General features: G+C 39.5%; 1 protein-coding gene across 1 annotated transcript; it reads right to left on the bottom strand.

Moving 5' to 3' along the window:
* Positions 1 to 8: 8 nt before the first annotated feature.
* LOC122975508 (cryptochrome-1-like) lies at positions 9 to 19,597 on the bottom strand. The gene is made up of 14 exons (XM_044343967.1): positions 18,616 to 19,597; positions 8,255 to 8,363; positions 7,989 to 8,131; positions 7,579 to 7,763; positions 7,389 to 7,477; positions 7,023 to 7,163; positions 6,506 to 6,817; positions 4,256 to 4,407; positions 3,768 to 3,970; positions 2,578 to 2,688; positions 2,347 to 2,445; positions 2,098 to 2,175; positions 1,740 to 1,844; positions 9 to 815 (listed from the first exon to the last, which is right to left on the bottom strand). The coding sequence occupies exons 1-13, from the start codon at positions 18,771 to 18,773 to the stop codon at positions 1,744 to 1,746; spliced, it is 1,881 nt and encodes a 626-aa protein (XP_044199902.1). The 5' UTR covers positions 18,774 to 19,597; the 3' UTR covers positions 9 to 815; positions 1,740 to 1,743.
* Between the last annotated feature and the right edge of the window lie 1,727 nt (positions 19,598 to 21,324).

The following is a 21,324-nucleotide window of genomic DNA, read 5'->3' as shown; positions in this document are numbered from 1 at the left end:
AAGTGAAGCAGTTTGTTCCAGTGGTACATTTATTGAGGGTTATACAGTGGGGACACCATGATATGAAAACTCTGTAATTCCTTTCACTTTTTTTTTTCTCAATAAGCATTGATAAGGGCAACAACTAGACAGCAATGTCATACTGATACTGCCTCCGAAGTGGGTAAGGAATAAAATGAGCTGACTAGTACTAAGACAGAGAAAGGAGATGATAAAACACCTCTGTTGATAGATACATTGGATGGCTCAAAAAGGGAGAAACTTGGGAAATGATGAAGAATAAATGTGGACAGGCGGCTGTATTAGAAGAGATACAAGATTTCTCACCATTTTTTTGGAATGGACGGTCTATAAATGCTTTCATTTTTATTGAAAATTTTTCCAAAAAGAAAGATCCATCCACAATGATTTCTCATATCAAAAATACTGTATATCAATGGGTCTATGGCTACACAAAGAGAGAATACACACATACAATATCCAAATATGTACAAGTTGTATGTGAGCTGAAATTAGCAAATTCATTATATACACAAAGACTTAAGTCCCGGCAATATTAACCCCAAGATGAGCACAGTGTAACAGCCTCTCCAGTGCCGTAACGCTGCCAGGATGTCAGCACTGGCCGAGCTGTGCAGTCCAAATGATAATTTACAGTCCAATTACTTGAGAAACATGTGAATGTGTTTAATGATGGGTTCATATGCTCCTCTTGAAGGTGTGTTCATTTAACAGTGTAGTGCTGTGACAAAAACGTAAGTCCTAGCGTCCTTTTTATCTTGTCTTTGTACACAATGTGATGGTCAGCGAGACACCTGTGTTGGGAAGAGAGAAAAAAAGGATAGTAAGATACTGACAATGAACATGTTTCAGCTAATAAAGTGCACTCAACAGTTTCTGTAATTAACTCCTCACTCCTAATAAATGTTAAGTTAATTGAATAGGAGATAATTTGAGAAAAGAAAACACATTAAGTAAGTCTGACCTCTATGTAAATTCAGCCATTTAAAGGAATATCTTGACATTTTGGGAAATATGTTTATTTGCTTTCTTGAGGAGAGTTAGCTGAGAAAATTGACATCACTCTCCAGAAGAAAGAAAATAAGCTACCAAAATGTTGAACTAATGCTTTAAGATAAAAACTGAAACAGAATAGAGAAACCTAAACTGATTAAGTGCCAGTAATGTTTTTCCTAATCTAAAATCAAGATGCACTATGCCACTGGCAACTCGTAATTAAATACTTTCTGTTTATCTCAATATAAACTATTCATAACTGCCTTGTTTACAACATTTCTCATTCACTGACAAAAGCAGTGAAAACATTAGCAACATTGGCCTTCAGTGGGTTTTATGCTTTATGAATTATTAATAAGCTACACAAATCCCAATTTTTGCTCAGCAAATCCAATTATTGACCTCAGCTTTCAATACAACTGATAAAAGACCATCTTAAATGTTGCTTAGATGCTTGTTTTTATAATTTAATAATCTCAGGACAATTTTATAATGAGCATCGCAAAGTTTTCAACTTAAAGTCAAAGTTCTATGTTTATATTGGCCACATAGGAAACTTAGTATTTAAGGGTTTTATTTACCACATACACAAACAATATGTGTGGAGAAAGCAGACTGGCATACTCACAAATTATAATTATTTCAATAAAAAAATAACAATAACAAAAACATATATAAAAGGATAAAAAAATGGTAAAAAATGGGATAGGTTTCCAGCTAACCTGTCTAGTGGCTGCTCTGTCTCTGGACTTTAGAGCCTTTGCCATTTCCAGAGTCCTCGCTGTGCCGTTTGACACTTGTGTGTGTGGTGGTGTGGTGTTCAGGCCCTGAAAAAGACAAGGACTGGGTTTTAAAAAGCAGCCCTGAAAACACAGTTTAACCATCTCACAGACTAACTTCTAACAAAAAGAGACATAGCTTAGGATAAAGTATTGATACAAGCTGGAGAGTTTGAATGTTTTCATCCAAACAAAGACACATCTTCAACAAAATGAGAGGAATTCATGAGTAAAATCCTCGGCTGTAGTAAAATGTAAATTCTTGGGCCTTTTTTTTCAGTCTAATAGCACATTAACGCACCTTTTTGAATTGCAGGAATCTGTTGGGTCCCTTGTGTGTAACACATCATATTGGTACTGGTGCCTGCATAACCTGGAACTTCAAGCACAACACAAAGACATTGCAATAAGTAACCTGAGGGTAACAAATAAAGCAAAACTAATGAGGAATAAAGAGGTTCGAGTGAGCATAAGGCACTGGAACAAATGCGTAATGTGTTCAGACAAATGAGACAGATGAATTAAATATGTAGGAGCTGAGGGTCCCCACCCTGCTGGTGTGTGCCGATGCTGGTTTGTGAATCGCCCTGCAGGTACATCATGACACCGCTTTGCCAGTCTCCCTGGGAGTGAACCTGCATCTGATAGCCTGAAAAAAGATAAAAATCAAACAAAAAAAAAACAAATGTTAGTCAACTTCACTGCCAGCGGCTACGGAGGAAGTTATGAACAGCTCAGAAGTTTGTGAGATTGAGAGAGATGTTGGTCTTGTGTCACTTGCCAGAAGGAGTCGCGGCGTCATGTGAAGCTTCGACAGAGAATCCCATCACATCTGAGGACGCGTCGTTGTTGCCATTACCGTTGGCGTTGGACGGAACTGTAGCCAAAAGGCCTGCGGACACAGACAACAGACAGCCAACATAAAGAAAAGTCTCCTGATAATGAAGATATACTGAATATACAGAAGATATACTGTTGGTAGAAGCTATTTTTTACAATAGTTATCTATCCTGGAGCAAAGCTAAATGACATTTTAACACCACATGAGCTAGACTATAATATAAGGTCCTCAGGCAGGTTCTTATTGGCCATTTATAAAGAAACGTAAATAAAAACATAAGTTCTAATCCAGTGTCGCTATATAAATAGTGCAGTTTTATCTTGTTATATGCCAAATACCTGGAAAAAATGTCTTTTTTCTCTTCTTTTAAAAACATCTCTGGGGCATGTACATATATCTGTACCATCAAATGTGATGTTGGGCGACTAGCTAAAGCTGTCCATCATATAAAACCGCACTTGACTGTTAGCCTGTGTATTTTAGTAGGTAGAACGGGTCAGAGCTATCTGTTAGGATGGTAGTTCGCAAAACCTTATTCCAAAGAATGTGGCTGCGGTCTGGTTTATCCATTTCTCCCTTGTTCTGATCTAACAATGCAGGTGAGGGATGTGTGAGTGGAGGCCAACAGCCAGCAACAACAAATCAGAGGGATTTGATTAAGATTCCTCTGTAAAACCCCACCCATATATCCTGTTTCACTTGGGAATCTTTCACATTGTAGATTAAAACAATCAAAACTCAACAAGGAGGTGACTTCCTCTTCACATTCTGGACACCAAATACCTGTTTAGTTTAAGATGGTTTAACCTACATGATTGTCTGTTGCTCAACTTCTAAAAATTCACTTTTATGTAACAGTCTTTGGTATTTTTTAATCTCCCCTTTATAGTTCACCTCTATGCTTTCATCCTCATATTTATATGTTTGCTTTTGTGGTCAATTTTATCTGTTTATGTAGTTTTCCGCCCTTTATTTACTGCTTATCAACTGAACTAATATTGGTATTGTCACCATGGGCAGGGAAGTCTGGATATCTTCAGTATGTTTGACTTCAACTGGTGATCCTGCTCCATATTGATATTAAAGATGCTTGTGAGAATGTAGTCCGGTATCTAGTGTTGTGTACTTACCGAGGCCCCTGTAGCAGGAGAGCTGCTGATAGATCTGCTTCATTCTCTCAATGTTGAGACGACTGGCCTCTGCATGGTGCACCATGGGTTTGGGGTAATGGACTCCGATAATACATTTAGCTCCCTTCTGCACACTCTCCGGAGCGTTCCAGGGATCATAAATATACTTTGCTGGAAATCCCCTCAGAATGGGCAGGTAGCGCCTGAGTGAAGAAATGGAGGTTTAGTGAGCATGTAGGTTGGTATAATTTACATCTATGAAAAGCAAAAACATCTTCTACATCTACTTTGGTGGACTTAGCCAATACTGGTCTGTGTGATCGAGTCCAGACATAAAAAATGTATTTATTTTTTGGCACAATTACAAATACAGTTGTTCAGTTACATTAGTCCTTGATTTGAAGGCCAAATACACCAACAATTTTAAGTCTGGGTAGGGTCAGAATATTTTAATCCCACAATACAGGATTTCAGTAGATATGACAAACCGTATGTAATCTCCGTTGGGGTCTGTACGTCGGCCGAAACCCACAGGGCAGTAGCAGTGGAAGAACTGCTGGAAGAAAGAGCTGCAGGAGAGCCACATCCAGCTGCCTGCGTTGACACTCCAGTCCGCATCCAGGAGCAGCTCCTCAAACACCTGAACACACACAAAAATCACAAGGCTCATGTTAGCTGAGAAAACACCCAAACGTGCTCTGCATCATTCGGTGCTCCTGAGCTTTGTAGGTCCCACCACTAGAATACAAAGGATTCAATATTTTTGGTTTTGATTGAAAATAGAAAATTAATGAAAATTGGCTAAAGGAACTATAGTGGATAGTGTCTGTGCTCAGCTACAAGCGAGAGGAATTTCACTTTCAACTGCAGTGAGCGATGTCTTCTGGATTCATGGGGGACTCAAAATCTAGGAGGAAATTTAAAAGGAAATTGTTCCTTTTAATATATAAAAGTACAATTTGTTTCAATGAAAAGGGGTATGAACCGAAAGGATGAGTCACGAGAATAAATTGGATCATTCCTGAAGAGAAAAATGGTAGCAAAGAAGAAGATACAGTAAAAATAAAATAGGATGTCTAAGCAACATCGGCCTCTATGGCAAAGGGGTCCTTGAACTACCTCTCACTAGTCTTACGGCTCTACAGTAAGACTCCTGATGACACTCCGGAGGACTCCAGAGAACAGACTATCAGCAATGCTGCACCACCCCTCTTAACTGGCGGCAAGTGAACCAACTTGGCACAAGGCCACAATGTCAGAGCGGAGGAAATTGGTAGTTGAAGAAGCGCGCCAGCAGGAGGAGATGGCAACAAGTCCGAAGGCTGTTTTCCTTGCAAAACAAAATGAATGGATGCAGTGGGACCGAAGCACCAAAGTATCTCCATCAGTGGTTTGGCGAGGATCCAACCTGTACTCTCTGCCCAACTCCAGCGACTCCCAAACACATCATGACAGATTGTAAGTTCAGCCTCATGCAAGGCCACTACACCTGGCAGCACAATCAGTTCTGAAGAGTCTGGCATCAGCTCTTGAGAACAAGCAGTGGGCGACCAACTCCTTGCCCCCGAGAGCAACCAATCCCCTGAAGGCAACAACATTCATCCGAAAAGCACAGAAAAGGCCAAAACATCCTTCTACCAAGCCAGAAACAGGACACCTATGCATGGCCCACGACTGGAAGATGCCAGCAGCTCATCTTTTCACCTGAGATTGCTTCCACCAACCTTAGGCCAGATTTAGTAATCTGATCCCTTCACTGTGATGTCACCCATTGTTTTGTGGACTCCTGTTTTGAAGCCTTGAGTTTGCCATTTTGACTGTCGCCATCTTGGATTTTAAGGAACCAGAAATGATGACAAGTGACCATATTTGGACGAGAGGGGTTACACCATGTTTACTTTACCTGACCAACGTTGTAACCGTAGTAGCAACTTGTCAATCACAACGTAGCCATGCCCTAAAGCATACCCTGCTTTGTCGTCAAATTTAAATTAAATGGGACCATAATTTACAAAATGAACATCATGCTGTCTTGAAGACTCGAAACTAGCGATGGAGACCATAAACTCATTAACTGACACTGTTTACTGAAGTAATAAATCAAGTGAGAAGTAGGTTCATTTTCTTATAGACTTCCATACAATCAGACAGTGGAGTCGCCCCCTGATGGCCATTAGCGAGAATGCAGGTTTAAGTCACTTCTGCATTGGCTTCACTTTTCAGAGCCAGAACTACCCACTTGGGTCACTGAAGACTACTTACATCATAGAGATCACAGTCCCGTGGAAGGACTCGGTTGAGGACGCCTATGAGCATAAGAAACTACACTATGCAGAGCTCGAAGCAGAAGCAAAACGGCTTGAATACCAAAGCCAATCCTGTTGAAGTGGGAAGCAGAGAATTTGTGGCTACTTCAAACAATAAGACTGCTAAAGGAAGAAAGAATCCACAGACAGGCTCTGTGGGAGACCATCAGATCAGTCCCAGAGGCGGTTGAAAGAACCTCCAGAGATGTAGTGGGTGCCCACTTGAGAACCCCCACCTGTCAACCATCTGCCACTCCCAACAACAAGGTGAATCTCATGTAAGTGCTCATCCCCTAATAGCACAAGGTACAGTTTAACATCACGTCATGTGTTTTTGATTCGGATAGAAATGAGAATTCAAGGTGACAATATGAGTAAAAATTTCAATAACCCTATTTTTATCCTCCCATCCTGTTTATCCACATTGTCTACCTTCATGCCCTCCTCCCAGCTGATCCACAGGTCTCCTCTGGTCAGGAAACAGGCCACAGCGTGCCTTGCCAGGTGGTGGATCCAGCCTTCCTGCCTCAGCTGGGTCATGATGGCGTCGATCCAGGGAAAGCCAGTCCGGCCTTCTGCCCACTTGGCCAATGCCTCCGGGTTGCGATCCCAGGGGATCTGAACGCAGATGGGGTTACTCTCCATCTTGTCAAAGCAGGGGTTGTTGGTGGCTGCCGTGTAGAAGAACTCGCGCCACAGAAGCTGACCATAGAGTGAGAGAGGAGGGGAGCTGTTCTTCTTCACCTTGTGGGGTCAAAGAAGTGGCAGAACACACATTATGGTCTCAGGTATTCAGAGTATTAATCATTACATCAGAAAAACTGAAATTAAGAGTTTACAACCATGCTAGCAGCTCTGTGAGGCTCTACTTCAGCACAATCAATTCGGCTGGTTGTTAGTTTGTACCAGAACCCTCCTTTCTATTATCAGAGATGTCCTGAAGACTTACCTTCCTGTAGAGGTCGGTGAGTTTGAAGTAGAAGAGACGACAGGAGAGGCAGCCGAAGCGCAGGTATGGGCTGAGTCCTGTGGGGCTGGCGAGAAGTGAATTGGCGTTCATTCTGGGACGTTCAAAGTTGGCTACCCAAGCCTGAGTGAAAGACAGTCACAAGATCAGATATGGAGATGCATGAGAGAAAGTCATAACATTTGACAAGGTTTCTATCAAGGTTGTCACATTGGGAAAAGGAGCAACAAGAGACTGAAGTTCCTATCTAAAACCTTGCGTTACATAACTGTAAAATCCAACTGCTTTTTTTTAATCCATGTTTTAAGAAAGGTTTTAAAATTCTTCGGCTTATCTGATTGGACTGACCTTCCTCTCCAAATGCCTCTCTAGTCGTGTGAGGGCTTCAGTCTCTCCCCCTGGCCACACAGCTGAGGACAAGCCTTCAGTATCAAACCCTGCAGGGAAATCAATAAAATAACACATTAATATTCAGCCTTTCATTTTCATTTTTCATGTCTCTATCGTAGCGATCATATATCTCTCTGACTTCTCTTACCCAGCTCCTCTAGGGAGGGGACCCCAAACTTGTCGTCATGGTCTTCGGACAGCGGCGTAGTGCATTTCCCCATGATATCAGCTGTGATGGACTCTGCAGGGACTTCCACTGCGTCCATACGGCTGATGAGGGTTTGAAACCGCTTGTAGGTAAGTGGGGACTGACCCCCATTTAACTCTATGATCCTGGATGGGTCAAATCAGAACAAACGGGTCAAGAGTCAAGGATATAATAGATGCACAGAAGTTCAAAGTGGTAATTTTTTATGGGTCTAATAACAATGAAATGATAAAACAAGTATTCAAAGAAAATACTTTAATCTAACTATCACAGATGGGGTTAATCCAAAGCAACTTAACTTTCTAGACTTACTACAGTATAAAACACACTGAAAATGAGAGATTACTCACTTGTCCAGGTCATAGAGTGTGTGGGAAATGCGAACTGTCACCTCCACTCCAGCCTCAGAGGCCAGTTTCTTAATAGCTGCATCTCGTTCTTTCCCAAAGGGCTCAGAGTCATACTCATAAGACAGACGAGAAATCTTCCATTCCTGGTGAACAATGGAAAACAAAAAGGTCAAGTAAGCTACAGAGCAGAATATTTTGGGTTTGCACACTGTGTTGAAAGCAGCCTGGTGTTGTAGTTTGGTGATTAAATCAGATGAACATGTCACCTTGAAAAGTCTGGGAAAGACATCAGTGGGTTGGCCTCGAATCACAAACAGGCGAGAGTTGAGCTTACGGAGGCTGGAGTCCAAGTCCTCAAGACTCTGCAGTAAGAACCTGGAGGATGACAGAAATATAGAGTGGTTAAAACACTGATATTAACAAATATTCAGAAGCGTTTTACAATGTCACTAAAAGGTGTTTAAGCTGGACAAAGCAACGAGTTAGTTATGAGTTCAAGTTTTCAAAGTTGTGTCTCCAGTTCTGGTTGAATATTTAAGGGGAATGATTATTTTAGGGTTGTCCTGGATAACTGCAGTAAACTAAAGCAGTAGATTTAATTCAATTTGCTCATTAATATGCAGATTTATGCGCCACAATGCAGCAAAATCTAATAAGCAACCTGCACAAAGAATCAAACTTTAAAATAAAACATTACTGTTCAAAACAAGGTGCTGACACAAAGGGTTAGAGTGGCAACAATTAATTGACTAATCAGCAACTATTTTGATAATCGATGAACAGTTCAGTTCTTATTCAAACAAAAAAAGTTTCTAAGAGGATCTTACATAGTTTGAAGATATGAAGTCAGGGACCTACTATAATTCATCAAATGTCTAACATTTAATTTTCTTTTTTCTCTGGAGCTGACAGACAAATGCTTGCACTTCATGAGCAACAAGTTAAAATATTCAGGTTTCATCTTTAACAGGAGTGTTCGACAAGAGTACACAAGAGTACTCTACGAGCCTTGAGTGCATTCATATTCATTGCTGTGAAATAAAAAGCGATGAGAGTGTTTTAATAAAATTCAAAATGTGTCTGCAGACAAAGCCGAAGGCTCAACAACAACGTCAGCAGAACAAGTGTGTGTGTGTGTGTCAGCAGTAACGTCTGAACAGGCTAATGTCACAAAGGGAGGAGGACAAACGGCCACCTTAATGGTGGTGAAGGAGCCCATTTCTGGTAAATGTGTCACTGTTGGTTAGATAACAAAGCCACAGACAGAACAAAGTGGAACCAGACATTCTGGACAACTATTTCACAAAACAAATGGATAAAAGCAACTGCTGACACATCAGGGAACACTTCAATGAAACAGTGCATGAGAAGCAGTTTTATTTATTTATTTTTTACCAGAAAGAGTGCACCAAAACCCCTCGAAACCTTTGAGACTGTTAATGTAGATGTAGGCTTGAAATTCATGTCATGGCATATGTACTTTTACATTGTGACAGCAATATATATCGGGAGCTGCAACAATTAGTCCAAATTCACTGATTCCAGCTTCTCAAAAGTGAATATTATATCTGGTTTATTTAGTCCTCTATGTTAGTAAACTGAATTTCTTTGGGTTGTGGACTGTTGGTTGGGACAAAACAAGACATTTTAGGTTGCACTTTGGATTTTGGGTAACAGTGATCAACATTTTTTCCCCATTTTCAGACATTTTATAGACCAAACGACCTCATTTTGATCCAGTAAACCTGACAAATCACAGTACTCCATCAGATTGATGCAAATCCAATTGTGTAAATCAAATATTACCAAACAGCATTATTGTCTGCAACGCTCTAATAAAAATAAAGTAGGCTATACTAAGGGGAAAGTGTACAATACTTTACATATATACTTACAGTATATGCAAAAATCTTTGACAGGAAAATCACAAATCACTTTATGGTATAAATTTGCAACCCTCTTCAAGCACATTAAAGGCCTTAAGTTTCGATAACATAATTTCAGACAGTTTTAAGAGATAGGATTTGATTTAACCAAACCAATGAATGGTAGGATTGGATGGTATCAAGGTATTACAGTATACCAGGGTATTTAGAAATCCCCAAGGTAAGGTGAGCTGAGAAAGATGGTGACTGCGTCCTATAACTTTATCTTGAGATGACTTCTTCGAAACTACAAAAGCAGTTTATTAGACACATGATTTTATTCAACTGCCACTCTGCCACCACCACCGCTCAGCCCACTGATGTGTCGCCACGGCAACAAGTGTCATCAGGTCCTCCAGCAAGAATCTGTGGAGGAAGGGTGCTTATTTCCTATCTATTCATTTTTCTATGGGCCAGCAAGTAGGCTAACTGCATATTTGACACAAAGCATTGTAGGCTTAACAATGTCACACATGCGACAATGACAGCAGCTCAGCGTTTTTTGCACAAATACCATCATATACTGTTTACCCTGGTGAATGTCAGGAAGGTATGAAGGTATGAAAGAACAGATACCACTCAAGCCTAATGAATGGCTCAACTCAGAACGGCTTCGTCTTTGAGTACATATTTCTACAGATGATAAACTACTTTCTGCATGTAGTTCTGTGCCTTGTATACTTGACTTTTGGCACAACGTATAATTTCAATCCACATTTATTTTGTTAGATCTCTCATGAGAAAATAAAATTCACGTTCTAGTAAAATGTGTGAATTAATTTAAGCCGATGCTGTCTTTGCTTGAAGCGTGCAAATGTCCTGTTATGTAAATTCTGAATAATAGTACTCTTGACATGAGTTTGCTCACTTAACGTGTTAATTATTCCTTCGGACAAATTAACGCAGACAACTTTCCACCCTCGTTAATTGTGCAGAGTTTCAAACCAGCAGTACTACAAAGTGAAATTAAATGATTTTCCTTGAGGGCACCAATTTTCCTTTTTTGTAATCCAGACATAACTCAATTTAACCTCCACTTTGCACGAATAAACAAACATGACCAGGTTACTGTGCTCAGGCAATAGAGACGCTTATAGTATTTCTCTCACACACACACTCCAAAGCTGTCTTTCTCTTAACGAAATTTCTGTTAATTTGTAAAGCTAAAGCATAACTTTTTGTTTCTGACAGTGTCGCTTCTGACAAAACATGACTGTGATTCATCATTCATTTGGAAAAAAACAGACCCTGAGTTCATGCTTGAGGCTGAATCATGCAGCCAGTGAATGAGTCAACCAACCGGCATCCGTCTTAGTTAAATCATCACTGTATGTGACGCCAGTGAACATAAACAAAACACACTGACCAAACAGAAGCATTTTGTTACTTTTAAAAACAAAGTAATCAATGTGTTTCATCGCTGCTCATTTCTATAAGTTGAACTGTGCGTCTGTTACCAACTGTAAACATCCCAGTGTGGTCAGAAACCACAGATACACACACACACACACGTGCACACAGAGCGGCAGTAATGTGGTGCTTCCCGTGCTGTTGCTATAGGTACCAAAGTTCGTAGGTGGAAGCTTCCTGTATCATTCAGGTCTATTCATGTCTTTCACCTATATGAAAGCCAGGTGGGTGCTGCAAGCGTACTGTGAAAACTTTTTTACTGACGGTGAGGTTAAAATACTTTTCTCATCTCTTTCCTATTTATTACCATAACGTAGATGTTTCAGTCGATAAATGACGAGGTTTGACGGTTGTTGCTCAAAACTTAAACCCATCACCCACCATCATTTCTTATCAGGGGTTCAGTCAGAGTTACAGTAAAAAAAAAAAAAAAAAACTTGTTTTCACACAGTTTGGCAGTTGTGGAGACTGAGGATTTATCAGATTCTGGTTATGTTATTTGTTTTGTGGGAAACAGATAAGAGGGTACGTCAGCATTCAAATGTGCATCATTTGAACTCTACAGAAACAGGCTACAATAGGAAAGCAGATCATGTAGAATCTGAGGGTTTTGGGCAGGAAGGAAGCTGTTCAACAAACACCATTTTTCCATCAACACACACCAAGTAAAACAACAAAATTATGTCCGTATGTTATATACACCCACATCAACCTAAATGTCCGACCTCGCTCTTCTGTTATGCTTGTACTGAAGGGTAAGTTCGGCCAAACTTCTAACGTAACCTCAGACGAATATGAGAAGCAACTTAGAAGTGAGACGCGCTCAGTGGGACAAAATCTGAACCTGATTCAATTTGGGCTGCTATTCATAATAATATTTTCTAATTTGATATATAGCACAATAGGACGAATCTACAGGACATCACTAAAATATTCAAACCATTTCATTCATTGCAATGAAATATATTACATCAACGCATGTGAAACTCAATTCAGTTTGGTAGTTTGGAATCAATGTGCTTGGAATCAATCATAATGTGTAATAAGATATAATTACATCATCATGGTGCAATTACAGCTGCAATTTTAATAGTTTAAGTCATTCTTTTAAAAGCAAAAAAGCCAAACATTTAATGGCTCCAGCTGCTCAAATTTGAGAATTTACTGCATTTCCTAGTCTTAACATTTCTGTAGACTATATTGAATATTTTTGCCTTTGAGACTGTTGATCAGACAAAGCAAGACATGTGACGACATCGCCTCGGGCTCTGGAAAACTGTGACAGGCATTTTTCACTGTTTTCTGATGTTTTATAGAACAAATGATTCATGACTCCATGGAAAAAATGCATAAATTATAAAAATAACCAGCAGCCCTAGATACGATTCTACTGAAAGTCAAATAATGATAATATTGAAAATACTGCAAAGCCCCGGCTGCCACAGAGTTGTGGCTGCTGCATGTGAGAACGTTTTCAGTGGTGATTTCCTATTTTATACATATGGGAAGAGGTTTTATTTGTCTTGGTTTTTTTTTTTTTTAATTGTACACTCACCGAATGCTTGAATGAATGTTTGTTTTTTTCCAGGAACGCCCTGCCTCTTCTCTCAGTTACATATATTCACATCTGGAAGCCATTTACAAGCACAGTCTTATCTAATGACCACTGGGCAGGCCTCTTACAGTTCAGCTAAGATTTATCTGAAAAGATTGAGACCTGGGGGGTTGGGAGGTGGGTCACTCGTTCTGCTGACTGCCTGCCCTCCTGACCTCCCAGGTCAATGTGATGTTGCAAAGACAGACCATCTGACCCCTGAAGAAAAAAAAAAAGTGGGCTTCATCTATATCCATATGGGGAGTTTAGAAATTACAAGGCTGTATTACAATGCACATATAAAATTCTGTGTCTGTTTTCAATTATTGCTCTATGCAGTGTCCTCTGACATCCCCTACTTTCCTCCTACTTGTTATAAACATCTCTTTTATGGGGCAACTCCACAGTAATTACATCCTCATGAATATCTCTCAATTGAAGGAAAAGGTCTTTCTTTATCACGGGCCACCCAGCATTTCTCTTGTCAAACAGTTTAAAAGCATAAAGCAGTGACGTTAAAATGGATATCAGATGGAAGCAGCTTTGTTAGGATTAGCGGTAACGGTTTCACTGCTCGCCAGAGATAGTTGAGGTGCCTTGCAAAAGAAGAAGTAGGTCAAAAAGACGTGGAGGGTAGAGGGTTTTTACTACTAACACACTGACCTACTTCTGCCATGCGCTATGATGTCGGGGGAGGAGGGGGGGGGAAGGGAAAGTTATTGACTGTGTCATCTGGCGCTGAGCCGCCTGATTCACTGAGAATCGGTGCCTAGATCTCAAGGACAGAGCTGCTCAATACTCAAATCTTCACGAGGAATTCGAATGATAAAAACGTGAGCAGGAAGAAACGCTAATTACAGAAGCTGCAGACTATAGCGAGCTTCGCACAGCCTTTAGCAAAATCTGTCATTAGCATATTATTTAGTGATTGTGCTTATTCTTGCTTTGAGCAACATGAGATACAAAATCAGAGACATAAAAGTTGGAAGTGATTTCACTGCAGTTTGAGTCCAGTTCTTGAAATGACAAAAAGCCTACGCTCTTAAAAATCCCAACTGTGGCACATTATTACTCAGCTTTTACTCATGCATAAGCAAATATGTCAATCTCAGTGTTTGAAATATTCAGTGCATCAAAAATTTAGACATTTGCTCCAATAAATCTCAACAGAAGTGTTTCTAAGGACTTCTGCATGGATTTAAAATCTCCATTCGTGACACCAAACTGACTTCACAGAGAAGAAACATCTAAAAACAGCAGTAGCACACAGGGAGAACAATATATTTTAAATTAAACAACATAAATTAAACATATATTTTAACATTATAGTCTCTTGACTTTAAAAAAAGAGAGATTTTAATCCTCTAAATACATTTTCTCTTGCGCAACCCTACTGTTTTCAGAAATGAAGGGTTTTATGTCACGCACCTGTCTATATGCATAAAAAAATTAAATAAAAAGGGACTGAATCAGGGCATACCGAGTGATATGCGTGTGAGCTCTGCGTCACTCCGGGTTGTTGTTACATAACTGTGGAAGCATAACATGGATGCTCCATCCATAACAGGCGTGCTTTTTCTGCTGCTGCTGCCCTACTCTTCGAGTGACGGCATGGGACCGCAATGCAAACCAGACCGCACAGCAGGAAAGGAAACAAAAAAAAAAAACATTTAACGAGACACCTACTGCACTGTAAAACCTGAGGAGCTCATTCATTCATGAAGAATCATCTGCCGAACAAGATAATTCCCACACAGAAAGCAGTTTATTTAGCTGACCGCAGGCTACGGCACACTTTCGTGGGGTTGTGATGAATTAATGTCTGGGTCATATATCAAGCTGGGTAAAAAAAAAAAAACCCATTTGTTTGTTTTGACTGTGAAAACTTTCCACGTAACACTGAAGGTTAAACCTGATTATATTTATGTTATAGGTTATAGGGTGAAGGCTTAAAAGGAGGACAAAGCCTGTGTGAGTTATAGGTTGTCAAACACACCACTAACTTTAACAGACCTCGCTCTTATCTCTGTCACATGATAAAGCTTCATATACTTAATTGTGTCACCGGACTGGACCGGCCTTTCCCTGTCTTGCACTCAAGCGAGCAAGCAAGCAAGCACGCACACGCAGTTACTGACTGTCTGGAGTTCAGGAAAAGTCAGTTATGTAAAAACACTTTCATTTTCTATTCACCGATAAAATATGGATGCAGGTCAAAGTCTGACAACATTCTCCGCTCTGACGCACGGTGAGATTTCGCTGCTGTTCACTTCAATGCAGAAGAGGAACATACTGGTGAAACAGATGTGATTGTTTTCATTTTAAGCATCTAATTTCTCTTTTTTGCTTTCAGACTAAGAACTGACTCCATTACTTAGAATCCAAACAGATTAAAACAAAGCTTGTTAATTAATCACTCTCAGCTATAGCTAACAGAGAAGCCTGAGTACGTCTGGACAGGAGACTAAGATGTTTTCCTATTTCTAGTCAGGACAGTATTTTCAAACATGAGTTGCTCAGGATATTGGAAAGGCCAGAAGCTTGTACTAAGATGCAGGATTTGGGGTTAGCGAAGTAACTTCAGGTTTAACTCTGGGTTTTCAGGATTACAGCAGTAATTCACTTCTGACAGGGGTTCATCACCATGGAAACTTATGCTTAACAGCTAACCAGGTAAACTTCAGAGGATCAGATCATAACTCGTCAACACCCCGACCACTGACCAATCAGATCACTGGAACAAAGGAGTTATCATTCCTACAGGATCCTGACATGGACAAAAGTCTTGAGTTGGATGATTTTACACTCTGATTCAATCACTTCAGCTCAGAATAACACGAGACAACTGTGTGATGATAACTGGAATTAAAAAACGAAAGATTGTCTTTTATTAGAAAAATAATCCACACACTGTTAATTAGCTCCAATGATTATAAATGCAACACTGTGGTCAGATCAACCACATCAGTCTTTAACTACTGTTCCACTCTTTGCTTTGGTAGCAGAAACAGTCTGGCATTAGTTTTAAGATTTTTTAATGAGCATGACATATTCAGAATGGTTTATTCATCATACAACTAAATAGCAAAAATACTAACTCTATACTTAAGTCATATATAATAAGTCCTAGACGTGTTTTAAGACTAGGCCTGCTTTTAATATGTGGAAACCCCGACTCTTCCACATGAACGCGCTCGTAGCTCGATAGGAAAACTGGAAGTTGACTGAACTAGTTGATAGTCAGCTTCGTAGTACTGGTTATCTGGATGGCCGTTGTTAAGCTCAGTGTAGCTAGCTAATGAAAAGATATCTTAAGTATGTCGAACTTACTTTGTAGTAAAGACCCCGGGTCTCTAACCCCTGCAGAAGGAGTAAATAATGATATGAATGTGATTTACACTGCCAGAGTCTAGTAACACAGGTCTCAGTGGGTCTAAATTGAAATGAGCTGGGGAACCTTTATGTGATATGATATAATGTGAGAGTTTGGGAAGTGCTGCTGTAATGTGTAATGATAAACCGTTTTATAAACATTGAAGCATCGGCATGTAGACTGTGACCTAGTTTGGCTATAATTACCGTCTAGCAGGGAGGTAAGGATCAACACACCAAAATACTGTTTAGCAACTTGAAATGTTACCGACTGACGTGATATTATAAATTATATGTGTCTAGAGATGTAATTGATGTTTCTTCTGCGTTTGATATTTCATTTAATGATGATTACTGGGAAAAGATTACAGTTTTACGTACGTCTACATCTAAGGATGTAATCAGTTTCGGAAATTATCTTTTTGACTCACCTGCCAAGAGGACCGGTAGATGAAAAAATCCACCAGCCAAGCATATTTTTTTACTGGCCTAAATAATAAATTGGGTTTTTTTGTGCCATATGTACAGTTTAGCATAGAGCTACGATGTCAAGTAGCTGGTGAACAGTGCAGCGAAACTAGGAGCACTCGAGACGGTTTGAGTCTTGAGCTCCTTCACCTTGAGCGCTCCTACAGTTAGACGTGAGTAAAAAAAAAACCATATGTTGCACATGTCTACACCGTAAGGACAAACATGACTCATTTCCCCTGAGACATCGTGCCAGATATTTTATTACATGACTATTTTGGTGCAAACATTTAGCCGCCAGTGTGGCGGACGGAAAATCTACCCACATTTGACGCTTGGCGGATTAATTTCGGACTTTGGATGTAATGGAGAAGTGCAAACTTGCATTAGGAGTGCACGATATAAATCAATCGTCTGATAATTTGACAATTATTGCTAGTAGTGTGTAATGTTATCAAGACAAATATAAAGATCCTGGCTGATATATCAGTGTAATATAGTCATGATTCCATATTATCTGTTATAATTCAGATAATAAAAGCTTATTACTAATATAATTTATCCATCTTTCTGCCCATTCATCTGTGACAATTATCAGGATCAGATTTATGTGACATAACAAAAACAAAACTTTAAGTTTGACAGTCAAAAACTCAAAAAAAAAAGCACCTGTAATATAATGAATGCAAGAGAAAAGCTGTTTGACAAGGCTGCAACTAATTATTTGTCACATCATTTCTACGTTTGACATGAAATAAGGTGAAATCACCTCTTTCAGTGACTACAGACACTTCAAAACAGAGCCTGGAGACATCTGCCTCTGCACCAAGAGGCACCACTGGCATAATAGCTAAAATCAAGGCTGCAACTAATTATTATTTTCATTATTGATTAATCTGCAATTATTTTCTCATTTCATTAGTTCATCTATTTGTCTGTAAAATGTTTCAAAAATAGTAAAAAAAAAAAAAAAAAAAAAAAAAAAAAATGCCATTCACCATTTCTTAGAGCCTGCAGTGATTTGCTTTGTTCGTCCAACCAACAGTCGAAAATCTTGAGATATTCAACTGACTGTTTTATATGTCAAAGTAAAACAGCAAATGATCATATTGGAGGAGCTGGAACCAGAGATTATTTGACACTTTTCCTTAAGAAAAAAATGACTGAAACGATCAATCGATTATCAAAATACCTGCCAATTAATTTTCTGGCGTTCGACTAATTGATTAATCGACTAATCGTTGCAGCTCTAGTTAAAAACTAAACAAAAACATAATGGAAATGATCAGAAACCATATTAGGGTTGCAACTAATGATCATTATTCTCTATCAGTTATTATCGATTTAATCGTTTTGTGTATGAAATGTCAGAAAATTGTGAAAAACTGTGATCAGTATTTCCCAGAGCCCATTGTGACATCTTAAAATTGCCTGTTTTTCCCCCAAAACCATGAGATATTCAGTTTGCTATCATATATAACACAATAAAGCAGCAAATGGTCACATTTAAGAAGCTTGAACCAGCAAAAGTTTGGCATTTCTGCTTGAAAACTGACCCAAAAAATGAACCTAATCAATTGGTTAATCAATTAAACCAGCAAAAAACATCACCTTGATGTGAAATGCTCAAAAGCTCAGTGGATACATGACAATATAGCACATTAAACACATCATGCATTCATGCCTTTAACCTTTAACCTTTGACAACTGCGTATATGTAAACATTAAGAAGGAGGATGAGTGCTAAGGCTTCTTTAATTTAGTGCATACATGTGTGCATGCTGTGTGTATGGTGTTGCTCATCTACATCTCTGTCTGTGTGCGGTTGGGTGGATGCAGGGGATTTTGCTTTACTCACCTCCACCTGTTGATCCCAACGTTGGAAGATCCCGCGAACCAGGGGTCGAGGATGTAGACGCAGCGGACTGTATCCGCTCCCAGCAGAGATTCCTTGAGCGACGGGTTGTCGTGGAGCCGCAAGCCCTTCCTGAACCAGTGGATCGTATTAATGACCATTACTCAACTGGACGAGTCCTTTTGAATGATATAAAGTCTTTTTGTGTGTGTGCTCGCTCCGCTCTTATTCCGACTCACTGACAGTTTTTAATATATATATATATATCCAAGGAAGAAAAAACGGGGACAACAAGGCCACTTGGGAATCCAAATGTATAGCGAGTGTATGTATGCTGTTGGAGCATACAACCCTTTGATTTCACAGTCCAACTTTTCAATTCAACCTTGCTCTAAAAGCACCTTTTCCATTATGTCGAAGAATTTAGAAACCGTTGGCTGCTGAACCATTTGGGCAGCACGAGACAGCGCGCGCTCTCCGGCAATGTGACAGGCAACCCGGCGGGCTTTAGGACCTGGTTCGCTGACGGGCGATAGCCGGGCTTGTTGTATAACTTGTTTTTCTGAATGCTGAAATGATGCGCGTAAAAATATACAACGATTCACCGGATATACACTTTATACACGTAATTTAAGCAATGTTGAATAGCAGGTTAATAAAATGGTTTGAATTTGAGGCAGCTGGTGTTTCTAACGACCACAAGACACCGTGGCAAGACCGGCTGCTCCCCGCCGCGAACACCGGGAAAAGCTGGTTATGTAAACACAAATTACAACTGCGATTCTGTCAAATTCGTCGTCCTAAATTAACGCAGACCGATACTTAGCTGTCGTAAACCGTTCTCTGGTTCGTATGACTTGTCTCCTTCGTTGACGAGCTGATGTTTTGAGCGGCTATATCAGAAATTTTCTCTCCCAACTGTCCACGAATAGCTGCTCATTCTCCTCGCCGCACCTACAGTCGTCAATCCGCCCACTAGACGACGCGCACGGCTCCGAGCTCTGTGATTGGTCCGTGTCACTGCGTGCGGTCCTCGGCGTGGTCACGTTTCTACAGCGTGCTTCCTCTGCCCTAAAAACAGGCAAGACAGTTCACATGTACGGTCAACATAACTGGTGGTAATAATAGGCAGTCGTGTGGCTAATTTACAATGCTGCCAATAATTATTTTACGTGAAGACGAAAGTAAAAACTACTTCACTACTTTCTTTACTTGAAGTTTGACTTGCCCATATGGGGTGTGCACATACACTTATAATACATGTTATATTACATGTTATATAAATATTTAAGGAATATAAACATTTAAATAAAAATTATATCTATGTCAGGCTATAAAACCTACTGGCATGTTTACCATAAGAAAACCCGGAAAAGCATACGACGGCTGGCATAAACCGCGCGGACGGGGCTCACGCGTGTGTGCATGTGTGTGTGTGTGTGTGTGTGTGTGTGTGTGTGTGTGTGTGATAAATCCGTTGTTATGTCTATAAGCTAACATTCGTCGCCAGTTTTTGCCAGGAAGCTGTTCCACATGGTGGCAAAAATTATTTCAGCGGTCAATGCAAAGTTTAGAAAAGACTGAAAAGTTGAAAGTAGTTTTGTGTGAAGCGGCTGCCGACTAAGGTTATATAGCTACTGTATATTCATAGGCCAAGGCTATGATCAAAGTCAAAATTATATACATGTATGTGCTATCTTATGGTATAATAGTAATATTACCTGCCAATTTACGTATTTATGTGTGTTAAAGTGGGTCACACATGCACGCACCAATCTCCATACAATGATAATAATAATAACAATAACAATAATAATAATATAATTCTTCTTATTATTATTATTATTGTCGTTGTTGTCATCAGGCTATGTAATACCTCATTTGCCTTTAACTCGGTTTTCGTTCTTGTCAAGATAAGAAGTGCGTCACAATATTATCTTATATAAATAGGTTTGTAATTATGCAAGACGTAAAATGCTGCCTTGGACTGTAGAGGAAGTGCCGTGTTTTGGCCACAGAGTGGCAGCATAACATCACACCACTAACGCTGGCCAACTCTATGCCTGACAAGACACTGATGCATGATGAGTGGTTCATACTGGGGGCTTCATTTTCAGTATTTTACACTTTGTGATGCAGTATTTCTATTAGTGCTGCACAAGTCTCTCAATTAATAAAATATAACAATATATGATTAAATATAACTATAACTTACACTCACCAGCCACTTTATTAGAAACACCTGTGCAAAAGTGTTCCTAATATTTTGCCCCTCTCATGTATGTTAATGGAGTAGACAAAATATTAGGGACACCATTCAATATAATGCACTCCAGTACACCACCACCATCCACTAAAGCCTCAATAATAAACATAAAGTAGAATTATTACCTTTCTGTCAATGTCAACAAAGATTGTAAATGTATAAGCATCATAAATGTACAATTTATGGCAGAGCTGTTGTATTGGATTGCATTGGATTGCACAGATGTACCTAATGAAGTGGCCGGTGAGTGTATATACAGTACATGTATGTCGACTTTGGAGGTATCAGAAATAATAACTTTATTTGAACAGTACAGTCAAATAAGAACAAAATATGTAAAAATATTAAAACAAGTCAAAGAAGAATTCTACAATATACAGAGAGAAGTCACTGTAAAACAATATACTCAAGGCTAAAGATTATAACATAAAGCCCATCACATAAAT

This window comes from Thunnus albacares, chromosome 23, assembly GCF_914725855.1.
Source record: "Thunnus albacares chromosome 23, fThuAlb1.1, whole genome shotgun sequence".
NCBI classification, from domain to species: Eukaryota; Metazoa; Chordata; class Actinopteri; order Scombriformes; family Scombridae; genus Thunnus; species Thunnus albacares.
Note: the sequence above shows the minus strand (reverse complement) of the source record. Positions and strands in the feature narration are given on the sequence as shown.

Bases quoted from the DNA above. Each gene is read 5' to 3' on its own strand.
- LOC122975508 (XM_044343967.1), bottom strand. From the start codon at position 18,773: ATGGTCATTAATACGATCCACTGGTTCAGGAAGGGCTTGCGGCTCCAC. The intron at 3,971-4,255 runs GTTTGTCATATC...TTCTTCACTCAG, and splicing joins CCCAACGGAGATTACATACG to GCGCTACCTGCCCATTCTGA. The intron at 2,176-2,346 runs GTGGGGACCCTC...TTGTGCTTGAAG, and splicing joins CATCGGCACACACCAGCAGG to TTCCAGGTTATGCAGGCACC.